General features: G+C 41.7%; 1 protein-coding gene across 1 annotated transcript; it reads right to left on the bottom strand.

The window, feature by feature from the left end:
* Positions 1-13,311: 13,311 nt before the first annotated feature.
* On the bottom strand, positions 13,312-18,324 carry LOC110914519. Its single transcript, XM_022159309.1, has 3 exons — positions 18,298-18,324; positions 16,981-18,235; positions 13,312-16,874 (listed from the first exon to the last, which is right to left on the bottom strand). Exons 1-3 carry the CDS (start codon positions 18,322-18,324, stop codon positions 13,312-13,314), a joined length of 4,845 nt encoding a protein of 1,614 aa, XP_022015001.1.
* Positions 18,325-19,956: the final 1,632 nt, after the last annotated feature.

Genomic DNA, 19,956 nt, shown 5'->3' with positions numbered 1-19,956 from the left:
CCTTGACGGCTCGAATAACATCACTCCCAACGATCTGCCATGCGCTTTTAAAAAACGCAGCCGAATACCCATCTGGCCCCGGGGCCTTATCATTTCCAATAGCAAACATCGCCTTCCTAATTTCCTCATCCGTGACCGAACGCACCATATGAGAAGCATCATGCTGATTCAATTTCTTTGTAAACAAATCTTCTGTAATGGATAAAGAAACATTACCTTCACTACCAAGAAATTGCTCATAGTGTTGCACAAACGTTTTTTGAACGTCCTCTCCCTCCATTAACACCCCCTCCGAGTTCGTTATAACGTCAATTCTATTTAAATGATTCTTACTCTTCAAAGTAGCATGGAAAAACTTGGTGTTAGCATCACCCGCCATCAACCAATGAACTTTGGACTTCTGCCTTAAGAACCGTTCCTCATCCAAAGAAGCTTCAAGGAACTCTTCACTAGTTTTGGCTTCTTGCAATCTTAGATCAGCATTCAATGGATCACTATCAATGTCCCGTTGTAATAGATCCAGTTTTCCACGCAACTCCACCACTTTTTTGTGTAAATTCCCTTGGCTAAACATAAGATTTCTCAATGGGCGTTTCAGCAACTTCAGCTTTTTAACCACCTGAAATTGATCAACCCCATCAATATGCGTCCCCCAAGCTTCCTTCACAATATCCAAGAAGCCTGATTTATGAACTAAAAAATTTGCAAACTTAAACGTTAAACGCCTAGTTCCACAATCGACCGGAATTTTAAGCAGAGACGGGCAATGATCCGACATTCCATACGGCTGAAAGAACGCAACCGAGTTCGGAACATGTGTGTTAATGTGCACTACATGCTTTCTTTTTGAGCATTTTATGTGACTACATGGATTAGTTGAAACTGACTGTATCGATAACCCTTTTAGGGCGCGGTTGATCAAATTGTTAAACGAGCGAATAACTTTACCGAGCAAAACCAAGGTGAGTTCATCTCTCTTGAGCATGCGTCCCGGTGGTTGGGACAGTCTTTGGGTATCCCTGAGGGGGATTGGTTTTGGGTAAATCTGGGAATGTTGGATAATATACTCATCCTATCACCATTAAAGTCCCTCCGTGTTGTTTGGTTACCTGAGGGGTAACATGGTATTAGTTAGTAGCGCTACTTAGGTTTGGCAACCTCACCCCGTTCCTGGGAGGACGGGTGTTGAACTAATGACCTAGTCATGACCAATGCTTTGATAGGAGCATTGGAGAAAGGGCAAAATAATCAGAAGCCGTCTTGTATTAGGGTATTATCAACATTGTTTTCAACATTACTTGTGGATTTAAATGCAATGAATTAACTAAATACTTGGTAACCAACGTCTTCGTAAAACTATGAACTCACCAGCGTTGTCTGATACACTTGTTGCATGCTCGCAGGTCGTTAGGTATCATGGATTTGGGAACTTGCTGTCTGGAGTAGCCGGAGTGGTCATGGGTCAACTGGAGAGGTTCATGTGATCGAACACTTAACACTATACATTGGTTTTGAAACAAATTAACTTTGGTTTACCATTTGCTTCCGCTGAACATATTGGTTTTCATTTAAACTTGTTGATGGTATTTTATTAACGATTGAGAACTTTATTTAGAAACTTGTATGGGTTCAATGTAATTAGTGGCTCATTGTTGGTACGTCACACGCCTAATAGGGATATTTCTTGGGTGGTATTTTGGGGGTGTGACAGTTTGGTATCAGAGCCAGGTTATAGTGAACTTGGTTTTAGAAAGGGGAAAAACGTTTTTCATAAAACCAGACTATAACCGAGCAAATCCGAAATCGACCATGACACTCAGCTACAGACTGCAAGGTTCGTTTCTTGTATACTATTGCATAGTATATCTAGTGTTTACTTATGAATAACATCACACGTGAATGCCCACTTAGCACTGCAGTATGAACTTCTATGTTACCAACCCATGTTACGTGTTTTAAGAGTGCGACTTTTCTTGAACTTTCATGATCTATGTTGTGGCATCATCTGTTTTATTGCTCGAATTCGGGGAACCTTTTAGCGCGAGTTAAGAGGCACTGAGATAAGCATGCAAATTGCCTTATTATTATGGGTGCACACATAATAATAATGTGGGGTGCATGTGAATCCCAGTGAGGCTTAACAAGTGAGAAAAAAAAGGGGTTCCGTTCCGTTATTTGTTATTTGATCGATGTGAAACATAACAGTCTATAGGAGTCATAGCAGTGATTGTCTCTTACTCGAACATGATCTTTTCACTCCTTTCTGAACCCTTACGAATCTCGATGCTATCGAGTATTACTTGAACACACATCTGAACGCCTAGCAAAACGTGTAGAATGTTAGGTGCTTGCATGAACGTCCTCGAGTTGGTTTATACCTTTCTCGCTTCTCTTCGTTTGATGGCACTCTATGTATTGACGTCTTAGACTCCGAAGTGTGATCACTTCCGCAACACTCTCGCAGCATACCGCGTATTACTCAATCGACTTGCTAGATCGATGGACAAAAAGGGTGAGCGAAGTATTTTACCGACCTCAGTAATTGGACAACCCTGATTACCGGCAACGAACACCATCAAAGTGACTGCAATCGAACCCTTAAACCCCAGCCAGCGACTCATGGGAGTCGACTCTTACGAACCAATCTGGATAAAATCGATGACGATTGACTGTAGAGCGGACTGTGTAACCACCCGCACCATGAGTAGTGCCTTAGGACGTGACACGGAATGTGAAGGATGTACCTTGTTGGTGAAAGGTCATAGGATTCCGGTACAAGCAGCGACATTAGGGGCGAAAGTCACGGCGACATCGAGGTACTTATAATCGTAGCCTACAGTATGGAAATGAAGGTGCCTACGACATGGATTGGCCGTTGATAATTCAAGACGACACACAACCAAGGGAACGAAGATAGTACCGGAAATCCTCGTAACGAAAACAACAACCACTGGGAACGATGCTCGTGGAAGGGCATTTAGGAATGGCGTGGGCGACGCCAGGATAATAGCAACATGGTAGCTAGTATGGGTAGCAAATCGCTTCGTCTCTGTTCTGTTTAACCCTGACGCTTCTTGAAGCCAAACCTGTTGTGGAATTGACTGAGGGCAGGACAATCGAAACCTCATAGGTTTGTTGGGATGCAAACTCAACCTTGTGGGACAAGTGTTCAACATCGGCCTTCCTTCTACTACGCCTGATGGTTACAATGCAGTAGTTAGTGTAAATTGGTTATTCAGAAATCGCGCAGACATACCTTGTGAGGAGAAAATTTTGTGTAGAGAATCGTTATTTGTTCTAAAGCAACAGAGTGGTGCAAAGGTAAGCGCCATATCAACTATGAAGGCCCAGAAGTGTCTACGGAGGGATCACCCCGCTACGTTAGCAACCGTTACTGATGTTGAGGCTAAGGGAAAAAGGATCGAGGATCCACCAATTGTTCGTGATTCCTCTCAGTGTGCTACCCAAGGAGCTTTCAGATTTACTTCCACCACTGTTAGGCAGAATCTCAGTTTGATCTCACGACAGGGGCAACCCTAATTATTCGCGCTACATACCGTCTTGCACCAGGATGGTTGCAAAGACTATCTACAGGAACTGTTGGACAGGAGTTTTATTGGACATAGTTTTGTTCGTTTTGGGGAGCCCCAGCTATATTCGGGAAGATAAAGCCTTTTCGTATGTGTACTGATTATCCAGAACTCAGCAAGGTGACAATCAAGAATTGTTTGCCTCGACTATGTATTGACGGAATACTTGTATTTCTAACACTTGTATGGCTTCTCTCTGGTCTCCTTGGCGATTTTGGCGACTTCACTAAAACCCTAGCTTGTTCTTGATTTCTTCCTTAATTTCAATCGATTTGGGTTAGGTATTGGGGTGTTGTCGTTCCTTCTGAGTAGGGTTCTAGACTTCAATCCTGGTTTCTAATCTTTTGAAGTTGTTATTAGGGTTTTTCGTTTCTTTTTTACTAGGGTTTCACGTCGCTCGTTTGCCGTCGGATTTTTTCTTGTGTGTTATTCGTAGTGCATGTTCTTTCGTCTGGTTACTGTCTACATTTGTCTGCATGGAGAATAGTAGTGATAAGAGTTTGGAGGAATTAGGGTTTCGGTCTTTTTCGGAACGAATGCATGAGGATGTGTTTATTACGTCAAAAGGATCGATGAACGTCCAGGATATGTTTAACAAACCGGTGCGGATTGATGGGAATCCATTGATACCGCGTAGAGGTGTTATGCCGAAAGATCCTAGGGTTATCAACGTGATTGATGAGTTGCAGAAAATCACGGTCCCAGTGCAGCCGGTGGTGACCGGTTCTAATTGTCAGGGCAATCAACATGGGAGGTCGTCTGATCCGGGTTCATCTGCTGATTCGGTAGAGAATATATTTGCGGATAAACATCAAGAGGAGCAGGTTTCTTATGCGCAAAAGGTTAAAACAAATGCCAAACCTGTGCGTGAAGTGAATTTCCGGAAAATGCATACGATGGAGTCTCATCATGAAGCTGATATCGTGATTCCGAAGGAAGTGGTCAAAACGGTTCGGGACAGGTTTGATAATGTTTTATTTGGCTATTTTCTGGGCAATAGATTGCCATTCCCGGTTGTTGAATATTATGTCAAGAATGTATGGTCGAAATTTGGGTTTTCTAAAATCATGATGAATGCGGAGGGCTTTTTCTTTTTCAAGTTTGATTCTAAGGAAGGAATGCATAAGGTTCTGGAGGGTGGGCCGTGGATAATACGTAAGGTTCCGTTGTTTCTTAACATCTGGTCTCCTTCGGTAAGCTTGAAAAAGGAGGGAATAAAATCGGTGCCTATTTGGGTTAAGTTTCACAATGTTCCCATATCCATTTACACAGATGATGGGTTGAGTTTATTGGCTTCAAAGATTGGGTGTCCAAAGAGATTGGATAGCTATACCGCAGATATGTGTGTGGAAAGCTGGGGTAGAAGTAGTTTTGCTAGAGCCTTGATTGAAGTTAGTGCGGATGAAGATCTTCGGGATCATATTGTGGTGGCTATTCCGAATCTTGATGATGATGGTTTTATCATGGAGAAGGTCACGGTGGAGTACGAATGGAAGCCGCATCGTTGTGCTACATGCTGCATTTTTGGCCATAATGACCAACATTGTCCCAAGAAGGTTAATGTTACTCCGAAACAAGTTGTTGTGGATGAGGAGGGGTTTATATCGGACAGGAGGAAGGTGGCTAAGTTTGGAATGGGAAATAAGAAACAGAAGCAGAAATTTATTTACAGGCCAAAGATTACTAAGTCGGGTGCAAGCACGTCGGGAACAAAGAAGGATAACAATTCGGGTTCGGGGCCTATTAAAACAGCCAACGCTTTTCAGGCTTTAGCAGATGAGGATAACAAAGAGGACGAACGCGTAAGTGAGAACAAGAATGAGCCGTTTAATAAGTCAAAGCGGATTTCAAAAGGAGATAGTGAGATGTTGGAGGTTACACCAACGGAAATGGCTGATTTCATGGCAAATGAGACGCACCAGAACAGTTCTGAGCTGATTTCATGGCAAATGAGACGCACCAGAACAGTTCTGAGGGGGCAAGCACTCCCGGTATGCATGGTTTAAATGGGTAGTTTCATGTCTTGGAATATAAGGGGGTTGAACCGCCCCCTGAAACAAAGTGAGGTTCGTGAGATCGTGGCTGAAAATAAGTTAGATTTGTGTGCTATTCTGGAATCGCATGTGGAGGTTAGCAAGCTGGCTAAAGTTTGTAAGTTTGTTTTTAGGAATTGGAATTGGACTTCTAACGGTAGTGCTTGTAGTCGTGGTACGAGGATTATTTTGGGTTGGAACGCTGATAATATAGATGTTATGCTTATTGCCCAAACCGATCAGATTATGCACACTCAAGTGATGTTTAAAGCGACCAAAAAAGTTGTGTTTTGTTCATTTGTTTATGCTGAAAATAAATACCAGGATCGTAGAGTACTGTGGGAGGATATATGTAAACATAAGGCATTGTGTCATGACAAGCCGTGGGTAGTCATGGGGGATTTCAACTCGGTGCTGAATTTTGATGACGCGCTATATGGTACATCGAAACAAACTATTGGAATGCGGGAGTTCAATGAATGCGTTCAACAGGCTGAATTGATGGACATTAATGCTCATGGTTTGCAGTATACCTGGAACCAAAAACCAAAGAGTGGAGTGGGTCTTTTGAAGAAGATAGATCGTATAATGGGAAATGTTAGTTTCTTGGATCAATTTCCGTCTGCTTACGCGATGTTCCACCCTTTTAGAGTCTCGGATCACACGCCTTGTATTCTAAAGGGGCTGGGATCCAATGTGCATCGGCCAAGACCATTCAAGTTCCCGAATTTTATTGCGTCAAAACCGGAATTTAAGGAAGCTGTTCAGATGGAATGGATGAATAGAATTGACGGGATCGCTATGCTCTCGGTCGTCAAGAAGCTGAGAAATTTAAAGCCAAAGCTGAGAAAAATCTTATTTAACCAAGGTAACCTGCATGATAAGGTTAATGATTTGCGTAAAAAATTAGATGATTTGCAGATCAAGATGGACCGTGATCCACTAGATGGTCGGCTGCGTCAAATGGAAGCCCAATGTTTGAAAGATTTTCAACAAGCTGCTTATGACGAAGAATGCTTTCTTAAGCAGAAGTCTAAGGTGGATTGGTTGTGTGCGGGGGATTCTAATACAAAATTCTTTCATAATATTGTGAAGTCCAAAAATGCTAGAGTGAAAATCCATAGCGTAGTGGATTCTATGGGGACGAGGCACGAAGGTGAGGGTGTAGCCGAGGCTATGGTGTTACACTACGCGAATTTTTTAGGGACGAAAGCTCATGTGGGTACGGTGTACATGGATAATCTGTTCTCTAATGTTTTGAGTAGTGAGGCTGCCGAGTTCATGGTTCGTCCGGTCACCCGTGAGGAGGTTAAAAACGCAATGTTTAGCATTGGAGGGGATAAAGCGCCAGGGCCTGATGGGTATACTTCGGTATTCTTTAAGCAAGCTTGGGAGATAGTGGGAAATGAAGTAACTGATGCGGTGCTTCAATTCTTTGAAAATGGTAAACTTTTGAAACAAATTAATCACACTATTCTAGCTTTAATCCCGAAAAAAGACGTTCCGGATTCGGTCTTGGACTATCGGCCGATATCTTGTTGCAACGTTCTATATAAGTGCATTAGCAAGGTTATAACCAACCGGTTGAAAGGAAGCTTGGAAAATCTAGTCAGCATAAATCAATCAGCGTTTGTTCCGGGCCGGAAAATCTCGGATAATATTCTCCTTACTCAGGAACTGATGCACAATTATCACCTTAACAGGGGCCCGGCTAGGTGCGCTTTCAAAATCGATATTCAGAAAGCGTATGACACAGTCAGTTGGGATTTTTTGGAGGATATTCTGGTTCGGTTTGGTTTTCATAGCCGAATGGTGAAATGGATTATGACTTGTGTGTCCACTGTTTCTTATTCGCTGTATATTAATGGTGAGTTACATGGTTATTTCAGAGGCCAACGGGGGTTAAGACAAGGGGATCCAATGTCCCCTTATTTATTCACTTTGGTAATGGAGATTTTATCGTTACTACTTAGACGAGCAGCCACCATGCCCTTTAATTATCATGCTCATTGTGTTAAGGAGAAGATAATTAACATTTCTTTTGCGGATGATCTCTTCATATTTGTTCATGGGGATGTGGTTTCGGTTAAGAAGATAAAGGAGGCGTTGGAGATGTTTACTAACATTTCTGGCCTAGTTCCTAGTCCAGCGAAAAGCACGGTGTTTTTCTGCAATGTTCCTCAGGAGATCAAGCAGGAGATTCTCAAGATTATGCCATTTCAAGAGGGTGTTCTTCCGGTTCGGTATTTGGGGGTTCCTCTTATATCATCGAGGCTTCTTTACAAAGATTGCAGAATTCTGGTTGATCGTATGGAGAAAAAGATTGTTAATTGGGCTACTAGATCTTTGTCATTTGCGGGCCGATTACAACTTATAAACTCAGTGCTGTCTTCTATGCACATCTATTGGGCGTCGGTTTTCATTATTCCGGCTCGTGTTATAAGCGAGTTAGAAAAAAGGATTCGGAGGTTCTTATGGAATGCAGGATCAGAAGGTAGGATTCGGGCTAAAGTTGCGTGGAAGTATGTTTGCTTGCCGAAAAAGGAAGGGGGTTTGGGTATTCGAAGTATTTCTGATGTAAACAAATCGCTTATGGCAAACCACATTTGGAGCATTATTACCAAACGGGATTCTATATGGGTGAGATGGATACATGATTACAAGCTTAAAGGTCGGAGTTTCTGGGAAGTTCCATGCAGAGGGAGTATGAGTTGGGGGTGGCGAAAGATTTTGTCCATCCGTCACATCATTCGGCCTCATGTTTGGTCCTCTATTCGGAGTGGGGCTCAAACTAATATATGGAGTGACATGTGGTGTTCGCAAAGTCCCTTGAGCTCGCTGATCACGCCAAGGGCAATCGCTAATGCTGGTTTTTCTTTAGGTTCTACGGTTGCGGATATGGTTGATCACAATGGTAACTGGAGATGGCCTCAGGCTTGGCTAGATCTCTTTCCGGTGTTAATTACAATTTCGGCTCCTTTGCTGGTGCCGAATACTAGGGATAGATTGGTTTGGAAAAGCTCGGAGGGAAAGCCGTGTGATTTTCACTCGTCAGTGGTTTGGGATACAATTCGGAACCGAGAGAATCAGGTGGTATGGGCTGATATGGTTTGGTACTCTCAATGCATTCCGCGACATTCATTTCACTTATGGTTGGCATTTAGAAACAAACTGAAAACGCAGGATAGGTTGGCAGTATGGGAAGCGGGTAGTCACACCAACTGGAACCTGATGTGCTGTCCGTTGTGCTACTTTGACCGTGATAGTCGGGATCATTTATTTTTCAGGTGTGCTTTTGCGAACCAAGTCTGGAACGAGGTGAAAAAGTTGGTTAGTTTGGGTAATGTTGACGGCTCATGGTTCTCGGTTGTTTCGTGGGTGGAACAACATGCTAAATCCAAGAATGTAGATCACATTGTGTGCAAGTTATTGATAGCGGCGTCTTCATATTATATATGGCAAGAGAGAAACAACAGGCTTTTCAAGAGTATCAAGAGGACGGCAAATCAAGTGGCTGAGGTGATTAAGAATACGGTTCGGTTGCGGCTCATGGGCTTCAGATTCCGGACGCCGGCTACGAAGGAGAGAATTCGTAGAACATGGAAGATTGAAGATACAGATATGGATCCGGGCTAGAACCTTAATTTGATGTTTATTGTTTCCTAGTTGGTTGTTTTTTCTGGTCGAGTTTTTGTGCTTGGTTGTTTATTTACTTGGCTGTAATAGTTGTTAGTCCTAGACTTGGGTTGTCAAGTCTAGTAGGTGTGTTGCTTTGACACACCCTTGTTCAGATTTGATTATTAATAAAATTCATCGGGGTAACCCTTTACCCAAAAAAAAAGACTATGTATTGACGGAAGACCAAGAGGAGAATGTTCTTGAAACGGCATATCAAAAGCAATATGACCATTGTGAAATTGTAGACCATGACCATTGAGTTAATCAACACACCCGCAACTTTATGGACCACATGAATCGACCGTAATTATGGATGACGTCCTGGATCATTTCCAAGGGGAAGGAACATCATAGGCGGCATTTGTACCTTATTTTAGAGCTCCTGGGGGAGGAGCCACTTCGCGCGAAGTCTTGTTAAAGGTAACTTCTGGATCCGAGAGATACTTTTTTGGTCATATGATCAACGAAGTGGGAATACACGCGGATCTCGCTAAAGACCCATCTCGTTAGATATTGTTCGGCAACAAAGATCCCTTCGAGGATGCAGCAATTTCTTGGTCACACTAGACTCTATCGCAGATTCACCACGGGATTTTCGAAGATCGCGTAGCTTAAATCTCTTTAGCACAGTAGGGTGCTGTGTTCGTGAAGGACAAAACCGGAGGACGTCCTTTCAGTTTTCGAATCCCAACTCTGCGATGTTTACACGCCGACGCAACGCAAGAAAGTGATGACTTACGTAATGGACTTATCAGGAAGAACTGCACGAGTCACGACCTGCGGTGGAAGCCCTGATCTTTGGATTTAAGTTGGAGGCATTACTTGGACGGTACCAAATGCACTACCTAGACCGATCACAAGGGCCTCCCATGTGAGCTAAACATGTGATGGCACCGCTGGATGGAACCTTTGAATGAATACGACTGTGAAACCGGACGTGCACGAGCTTTGCAGCTTGCGATCGACTCTAACATACCTGATCAGACTCGCCTTGTTCAAATTGAAGAACTGAAGGAAGAAGTTCCCAAGATTGACCCATGTGGGGCATGGGGAAGCAACCTTTGGCAGGTCGGACCTAAAACTCAAAACGGGAACATTATTGTTATCACCTGGGTGATCGTCGATTGCCTCACGTAACCAGCACACTTTCTTGCAAACAAGGAAACTGATGAGTCTTCACAGCTTGTCAATATCCCTCTGAGAGGGGCGGTTTTAGGCACGGGATGCCAACTTCTGTTACCTTTGATTTTGAGTTATACCTGATTTATGGCAGGCAATACACAACACCCTTGGCTCACGTCAGGACCAGAGCATTGCTTATCGCTGTGGGCAAACGATCAGAGAAAACGAACTCTCCTGGCACTCGAAGACATGCTACGAGCATGGTGAGTGACTGGCTTGGGTGCAAAATTAAAGGACTCTTACTTATGGTTGAGTACTTCTGCGGCAGTTATCATCTTGTTAACCAGACGACTTTCTTGAGGCATTACGTAACATAGACAATAATGCCAACCTTCTTGTTAGACTGAGATGGTTGACAACTTAATTACTGGTCCAGGGTTGGTACCTGAAACTTTTGGGAAGGTTGTTTGGGTCAGGAGTCGATTGGCGGCAACGCGTGACCATCTGGAAAGCTCATAAACTTGGGAAACACTAGAAGATCGAGGTAGGCGAAAGTCTCACCCTGGAAGGGTGTGATACGCTTGGGAAGCGTGACAAGCTTAATTTACGTTACATTTGGTTATTCGGAATTCTGGAAGGAATCAGTCACGTCGCCTAAAACACGAGTTACTCGACGAATTGGGTAACGTTCAAGATGTCATTTATGTCGCGAGTCTAAAGCAGTGGTTGTCCGACGAAACGCTTGCGATACTTTCTTAGAGTCTGAGGCTAACAACAAGTTGCAGTTGTCAAGGTGCCTATTGAAATCATGCCCCAGGAGGTTAAGGTTTGCGAACACTGTCAAATTCCAATTATGAGAGTTCGTTGGACCTCGAGACTAAGTATCCGCAATCGTACGAATGCAACAGGTGAATTTCGAGGACGAAATTCCATTTCAAGTTGGGGATGATGTGGCACCCGGGGAAAAACCTGCAGCAATCCTGATTTATCACTTCACTCCTTTGTGCTTACTTGTCAAATTTCGGGACGAAATTTCTTTCAAGTTGGGGATGATGTGACAACCCGGACTTTCAAGGTTAGTGCCGTTTCGTTCGTGATCTTAATTTCTCATTATTCCTTTCCAACGTTTCCTCTCATGTTAAACTTGTTAGACGTTTGGGCCGATTATGCTTTTGAGCCGTCTATATCGTATATATGTTTAAAACGCACACATGTTACATTTGGGCCGCATATGGATATCTTGGCACACACATAAGACATGGATCAAGTAAAGCCCAAGTGAGGGTGTGAGAGTTGGGCCGGCCACTTCATGATTGTATACACATACACCCTAAGCCCAACTCATGGGAATTAAAGGCATGTAGTACGTATGCACTAGGTTGGTGGTATGGTATCTTTTAAACATAATAACAAAACCCTACCCTTTTCCCTCAAGATTGCGATCGGCAGACGACCCCCCCCCCCATCTTCGAAGCAGCCTTCAATTAAGTCAGAACTTGTGGTTAGTGATTTGTATCATATTAAATAGTTAATTGTTGATCTTGTTAATTCTTGTTGGTTGATTCGGTATGCGTGCAAAGATAATTAACATCAAAACAGATATATATGTGTATGCGTCCTATCGAAACATAACTGAATATTGTGTGCATGGTATGTATCATTATATTTTGATAACTCCTTAATTATTTCTAGCAGTTCACCGCCCATAATATGCACCAGGTGTACCTATTTTTGTTGATGTTATAAGACATCTTATAATTTGAATCTTGATTGCATATTGACCCATTTAATAGAGAATATGAATTAATAATGCCACCATGTGTTATGTTAAGAAAATGGTGGTCATGTGCTTTAAATCCTTGGGGTTTACAAGAATAGATGTAATGATTGACCATCATAGCTTGCAAATGTTGTAGAGACTTTATTAAGGAGGCCATGTGAACTGTAACCTTAGTCTAATCAATACCATGTGGCCATATCAATTGTGTGTCAGGGAAAACATGGGATAAGCATTTTGTTTGTGAATTGAGCCTTGGAATAAGTGTTCTGTTGGTATGAAAAAGGTGTTATGTGCTGGCAATGAGATTGATTATTTGGAATCAGTGCATAAAGAATTATCAAAGTATGTTATGGGCATGGTGGTCGATGTGGCTGATAGCGGGTTAGTTAAATACAACCGTTGGGCCGGAATAGTTATAATTTTATGTGATCCGCTTGGGCCGGGTCTTAAATGTTTTAGATTGGTTAGGACCTGTGACACCCACAAGCTTCATATCTGGGCCGTACATGTTTGATAACGGGACTTGAATTGTGCGATAAGTAAATGATACGTGTATGTGTATAATAAGTTTGAACAGTTACATGCCAAGCGATTGTTATTTACTCTAGTTGATGAAACATGACAAGTGATGTTATATATTAGAGCTAATGAAATATGTGCTAAAGTTTCATGTTGCTTTAAGTGAATTACTTTTGTGGTGACGATCAGTTTACATGTTATATGTATGCATAGGAATTCCATGTTTAATTTGATTGGCCCTCCATATTAGTGGATTATCTAGATTACTAAGTTTAGCAATGGGTCACCTAAACTCAAACATATCAACGAACAGTTGGGTAGCATAATACTTACATGACATGTGTGTTAATGTGCACTACATGCTTTCTTTTTTTTTTTTTTTTTTTTTGGGTAAAGGGTTACCCCGGTGATTCTATATATTCACAACCAATAAAAACCAAGTAGTGTAGGGAGTCTACACTAGTTCAATCATGGGACATGCCCCATGAAAGTAGAAACAAAGAAACCAACCAAGAAATACAAATCAAACTGAAACCGACCCACTAGACTACAATCTAGACCAAACCAATGTAAAAAGACACAAAATTACTCAGCCACCATCATCTATAATGTCGTTGTCATGAATCTCCCACTCCCTCCAAAGTCTTCGCACATTTTCCGTTGTCTTCAATCTCGCACCCATTAGCTTGTATCTAACCAAACTAATGATATTTTCACTAACAGTCTCTGGAGGACGCATCCGATTCTTGAATATCCTGAAATTACGCTCCTGCCAAATAACATAAGCACATGCCGCCACCAGCAACTTCGCAACATAATCAGATGCTAACTTTGATTTGGACCGATCACGAAGCCAATTGATGATATCCTCCCACTTAGGTTGAACCGTACTCATGCCCACTTTTTGCCTCACGATATACCAAACTTTCGTGGAAAATTCACATTCGAAGAACAAATGGCTATGAGAGTCATGATTAGCATAGCAAAGCTGACAACACATCATATTCATCGTCTTTCTACGAGAGATATCCCACTTAAGAATCTTATCCTGCGTGAGAAGTTTACCTCTCATAATCAGCCACATCAAAAAAGCATGCCTCGGGATACATTGGTTAAACCAGACAATAGTGCACCAATCTATTTCTGTACCTTTGAAACGAACCGAATTCCAAGCCTCCGAAGACGAGAAAACACTTGTGTTATTACCATCACGCCACATAACTCTATCAGGATTATTCGGCCGGATATTGACATGATCTAGCTGAATTAGAACAGGAAAAAGATCCCTCCAAGCAACCGGCCACTTCCACTGACCGTTGGCCTGAATGTCAGAAACCGAATCCTCTAACCGGAACCCAGCATTTGAAATAACTCTTGGCGATATAAATTCCCCAAGCGGCCCAATGTCACTCCAACGGTCGTACCAAGCCGAAGCCAAGGCCCCATTGCCAATATCAATCCAAAAGAAATCCCTCAAAACCGGACGAAGATTAAGAATCTTACGCCACGAGTAGCTACATGAAGAGGGCATTTTGGCAATCCAAAAGCTCTTACCTTTTAACCTGTAAACATGAACCCAATCCACCCACAAAGACTTCCTCCTCGTAAGAATACTGCAAATGTGATTAGCCATAAGGGCTTTGTTTACATCACCGATACGCCGAATACCCAACCCCCCTTCATATTTAGGAAGGCAAACTGCTTTCCAAGAAACTTTAGCTTTGCCTTTCTGGAATACCATATCTTGCGACCACAAAAAATTTCTCATCTTTGCCTCCAACTCAAGAACAACTCTACTCAGAAGCATAAACACAGAAGACCAGAAAATATGCATAGACGATAACACAGAAACAATTAGCTGCACTCTACCTGCGAAAGAGAGAAGCTTATTTCTCCAATGCATGATTCTTTTGTCTAATTTCTCCAACAGGACATTACAGTCTCTATATAACAACCCCGACGAGATAAGCGGGACACCAAGATACCGCACAGGCAAAGAACCCTCCTTAAAAGGCATGATACTCAGAATAGCACTTTTAATATAACTTGGAACATTACAAAAGAAGACAGTGCTTTTCTGATTATTAGGGAGGAGACCCGACATCTTCGCAAATTTAGAAATAGAGTTCATAAGGTACCTAGCCGAAGCAATCTCCCCTCTAGCAAAGAGAAACAGATCGTCTGCAAAACAGAGGTTGATAATTTGGTGCTTTTCACATTTATTATGGAACTTGAAGGATGAATCAATCCTTAACGAATGATGCAAAATGGCCGTTAAAACTTCCATAACAAGAGTAAACAAATACGGGGAGAGAGGATCACCCTGACGAAGCCCACGATTACCTTTGAAATACCCATGCACATTACCATTGATACACACAGAATACGATGTAGTAGAGACACATACCATGATCCAGTTCACCATCAAATCATTGAACCCAAAACCAAGGAGGATATTTTTGAGAAATTTCCAATCAACCGTATCATAGGCCTTTTGGATATCAATTTTAAAAGCACATCTTGGAGGGCCGACATTCCTATGGTAATTGTGCATCAGCTCTTGGGTTAACAAGATGTTATCAGAAATCTTCCTGCCAGGAACAAAAGCGGACTGGTTTATACTAACAATATTAGCTAGAACCCCCTTCAGTCTATCCGCAATGATCTTGCTTATGCACTTGTAAATGACATTACAACAAGCAATCGGCCTATAATCCGTAACAACGGATGGTGAAGGAACCTTAGGCACAAGCACAATAAGGGTATGATTCAACTCTTTGAGCAAATGACCGGTGTCAAAAAAATCAATAATAGCCTTAGAAACATCATTCCCGACAATAGGCCAAGCACTCTTGAAAAACGCCGCTGTGAAACCATCCGGACCTGGCGCTTTATTAATACCAATAGAGAACATAGCCTTTTTGACTTCATCTTCAGTCACTTGTCTGATCATATGAGTAGCAATCTGAGGATCCAATATTTGCGTAAAAAGGTCCGGAGCCGGACTGGTCGACGTATCTCCATTGCAGCCCAAAAACTTCTCATAATGATCCACAAAGGCATGTTGAACTTTATCACCTTCAAAAACGACACCTCCCGAATCTCTAATAACATCAATACGGCTATGGTGATTCTTACACTTAACCGAAGAGTGAAAGAAAGCCGTATTATTATCCCCAGCCCTCAACCAATCGACTTTAGATTTTTGTTTCAGAAAGCGTTCCTCATCCAACATAGCTTCTTGAAGTTCACTAGTAATAGTAGCCTCTTGAGTCCGTAAACTTTCATCATTCGGCTCCTTGTCAATTAGTTTCTGCAGATTATCTAGCTTATCACGAAGGCTTTCCACTTTTTTATGTAAATTACCCTGCTTAAATAAAAGCGCCCTGAGAGGAGTCTTTAGAAGTCGAAGCCTTTTAGCAACACAAAACTGATGAACACCTTGGATTCTCGTCTCCCAAACCCTCTTCACAATCTCCATAAATTCTGGTTTGTAAACCAAAAAGTTAGCAAATTTAAAAGACCGCGGCTTCAGGATACCAGCATCAGGAATAGATAGGACACAAGGACAATGATCTGAAAGCCGATACGGCTGAAAAATAGCAACTGCACTCGGGCATTGGGTGACAAATTGCGTGTTCCCCAGCACTCTATCAATCTTCTTAAGCAACCCAATCCCTTTCTTAGGCTTTTGATTCCAAGTATAATGCAAACCTGACCTTTTGATATCGAACATCTCAATCTTATCTACACAATCTTGAAACTCTTTCATACTAGCAGACACGGTCGAGGAGCCCATCGACTTATCTTCTAGATTTAAAGCAGAATTGAAATCACCCAAAACAACCCAGGGATTATTCCCGACAAACACTTTATGTAAAGCCAAATGATGCCATAATTCCCTTCGAGTAACATGATAATTAGCGGCATAAACAATCGAGCAAAAGATCATTTTCTTATCCAGCTTGAACAAAAGTTGTAGGTGAATAACCTGATCCGTCTGAGATAATACCATGACATCAAAAACAGCTGGGTTCCACCCAATAATAATCCTTGTACCTTTTTTACACCGAGCACCATTAGACGTCCAATCCCATGAGCGAAAAATCGATTTACAAATGTGACCAAGCTTGCTGACATCAACATGCGATTCTAAGATAGCACATAAGCTCAAACTATAATCCTTGACTGCCTGACGAACCTCCGTTTGTTTCAGAGGGCGGTTCAACCCCCTAATATTCCATGAAGCAATGCTAACCATTGATAACATTCAGAGAAGGAGTGCTTGCCCCTTGTGGATTATCAGGTTTTAAAGTCCCACTAACCAGAAATTCATCGGTTTCATTATAAATTTCCTCGACTTCGTCGTCATCCGAACCATAAGGATCATCTCTATTTCCCACCCGTTCAGCCTCATTAACTAACTTGGAATCATTAAACACATCAAAAGGATTAGACGAGCTAGCCCTTGGATCAGATTTGCTACTACTTCCGCTAGCTTTAGAGGAGATAGGACGGTATTCAAATTTTTGCTTCGGTTTAGACATAGGGAATCCTGTTCTTTTGGCCGCTTTTTTAGATTCAACATCCATAAACCCATCCTTGTCGATCATCGGTTTCTTTGAAGCCTCTTTATTCTTCGACACTTGTTGAGTTTGTTGAACTTTGCCAGGAGCTTTTGTGACCTGTCTGATCTGTTTCGGACAAGTATTATCATCATGACCAAAAATTTTACAATAAGCACATCTATGAGGACACCATTCGTATTCAACGTAAACTTTCTCCTTAACAAACCCTTCACCTTCCAGTTCCGGAACAGCAATAACAACTTCCTCTTTGAAATCATGCTCAGCCGAGACCTCCACTAAAGCTCTCGCAAAACTGCTCCTCCCCCAAGAGTCAAGGCACATAGAGGTAGTATACTTATCTAGTTCCAATGGAGTTCCAACAGCCGTCGCAATCATGCTTAACCCGTCCTCCGTATATGCTGCAATTGGAACTTCATGAAGCTTAACCCAAACTTGAACATTCTTGACTTCTTTCTTTTCCAGTTTCGAAGACGGGGACCATATATTAAGAAATAAAGGTTGTGAGCGAATAATCCACGGACCCTCCTTCATAACATTCTTCATACCACTCTCGTCAGCAAATTTAAAGAAGAAAAAACCATTAGCGTTCATCATCGTTTTTTGAAGGCCAAACCTCTTCCAGTTATTCCGAACATAGAATTCAACCACCGGGTATGCAACACGATCACCTAGAAAGTAACCATATAGAGTGTTGGCAAGTTTATCTTTAACAGTTCTAACGGATTCTTTAGGTAAAACCACATCACAACCTGCAGGCCCAGCCGGACTCGTAAGAGCTCGAAAGTTAACTTTCTTGTTAGTAGATACCCCAACTGAATCAGCATACGATAATGGAGATTTACCCAAATCCAATCTGCCACTTTGAAAAGTATTACGCGAACCCTCGGACCCTAGATTCTCCAATGGATTAACAGGAACAGTAACCTTAGTTAATTCGTCAATAATATTAATCTGCTTCGGATCAGACTGAACAGTTTGCACCGTACCCCTCCTAGGCAGCAGAGGGTTACCATCAATGTTAGTAGCGCTACTTAGGTTTGGCAACCTCACCCCGTTCCTGGGAGGACGGGTGTTGAACTAATGACCTAGTCATGACCAATGCTTTGATAGGAGCATTGGAGAAAGGGCAAAATAATCAGAAGCCGTCTTGTATTGGGGTATTATCAACATTGTTTTCAACATTACTTGTGGATTTAAATGCAATGGATTAACTAAATACTTGGTAACCAACGTCTTCGTAAAACTATGAACTCACCAGCGTTGTCTGATACACTTGTTGCATGCTCGCAGGTCGTTAGGTATCATGGATTTGGGAACTTGCTGTCTGGAGTAGCCGGAGTGGTCATGGGTCAACTGGAGAGGTTCATATGATCGAACACTTAACACTATACATTGGTTTTGAAACAAATTAACTTTGGTTTACCATTTGCTTCCGCTGAACATATTGGTTTTCATTTAAACTTGTTGATGGTATTTTATTAACGATTGAGAACTTTATTTAGAAACTTGTATGGGTTCAATGTAATTAGTGGCTCATTGTTGGTACGTCACACGCCTAATAGGGATATTTCTTGGGTGGTATTTTGGGGGTGTGACAGTTTGGGTCTAGAATGTCACACCTTGACTTTCGCAGAAGCGTATGATGTGTGACTTGTTTAATACCATTGCATTCAATCATAATAAACAACTATATGATCAAAACAATGTTCATCCATTCATTAAGTTAAACATATTACAAACTCCAGTTATTTAAGTTTTAAAACACAACCTTCGACTAGGTTACAAACCAACGAAAGTGGATGACATCTAAACTTGAAGTCTATTTCTAGAAACAACACCCGCGCCTAAGATCCAACCTGTCACCTGAAATACATGTAATTTTGGAAAACATCAACAAAAGTTGAGCGAGTTCATGCGTTTTGTGTGAGTGCTGACAAACTTGTGAACCTTTGAGAGACTCCTTTGAAAATAGGTATGAAAAGCATTGATGAACATATCAAATAAATGTTTTACAAGGACATTAAAGCATGTGAGGACATAGGGAGTACTCGAAATGAGTAGGCTTATACCCTTGTCGATTTCCCCTTCGACAATGTCGAATTCCCCTTCGACTATGTAAATTCACCTTGACTATGTCAATTCACCTTGACTATGTCGATTCACCTCGACTAGCACACCGAAGCACTCAAGTGGTCACATAAGTACCATAAGTGGGGTTCGGCCATACCCGTTAGATCTAACCTTCGTCCCTAATTAAGAATTAATGGCATTTCAAATTTAGTCTATATTCACATGATCTAATAGTTCATTTCATAGTCATTTCATACCGTTCAAACATTCGTAACATGTATTCCACCCCCCGAGAGTTATAAAACCAAAAACAGATAAGAGAAAAGGGGGACACGAACTCACTGTTTTGCGTTCTTCAATCCGACGTAACTCAAGCTGCTACTAGTGTGCCCGACTACCTACAACGTACTATGGTCTATTAGCCGAGCGGGTCGTGCCTTGACTTTGTATTAATTAGTGTCTTTGAGTTACGTATCTTCGTCCTTAATATTATTCCAAGTTATATAATTATTTGTTAAAATAATAAATATTTTAACTTAAATTATATTTATTAAATTTTGGAATATTTGTTAAGA

This window comes from Helianthus annuus, chromosome 15, assembly GCF_002127325.2.
Source record: "Helianthus annuus cultivar XRQ/B chromosome 15, HanXRQr2.0-SUNRISE, whole genome shotgun sequence".
Taxonomy (NCBI): domain Eukaryota; kingdom Viridiplantae; phylum Streptophyta; class Magnoliopsida; order Asterales; family Asteraceae; genus Helianthus; species Helianthus annuus.
The sequence above is the reverse complement of the archived record's forward strand: the minus strand, read 5'-3'. Positions and strand labels throughout refer to the sequence as shown.

Excerpts from the sequence above, each read along its gene's own strand:
- LOC110914519 (XM_022159309.1), bottom strand. The coding sequence starts at position 18,324 with ATGGTAACCCTCTGCTGCCTAGGAGGG. Across the intron at positions 18,236-18,297 it reads CCCTCTGCTGCCTAGGAGGG|GTTACTGTTCCTGTTAATCC; the intron begins GTACGGTGCAAA and ends GAATTAACTAAG. Across the intron at positions 16,875-16,980 it reads TTCTCTGAATGTTATCAATG|AATCGCATGTTGATGTCAGC; the intron begins GTTAGCATTGCT and ends GTGCTATCTTAG.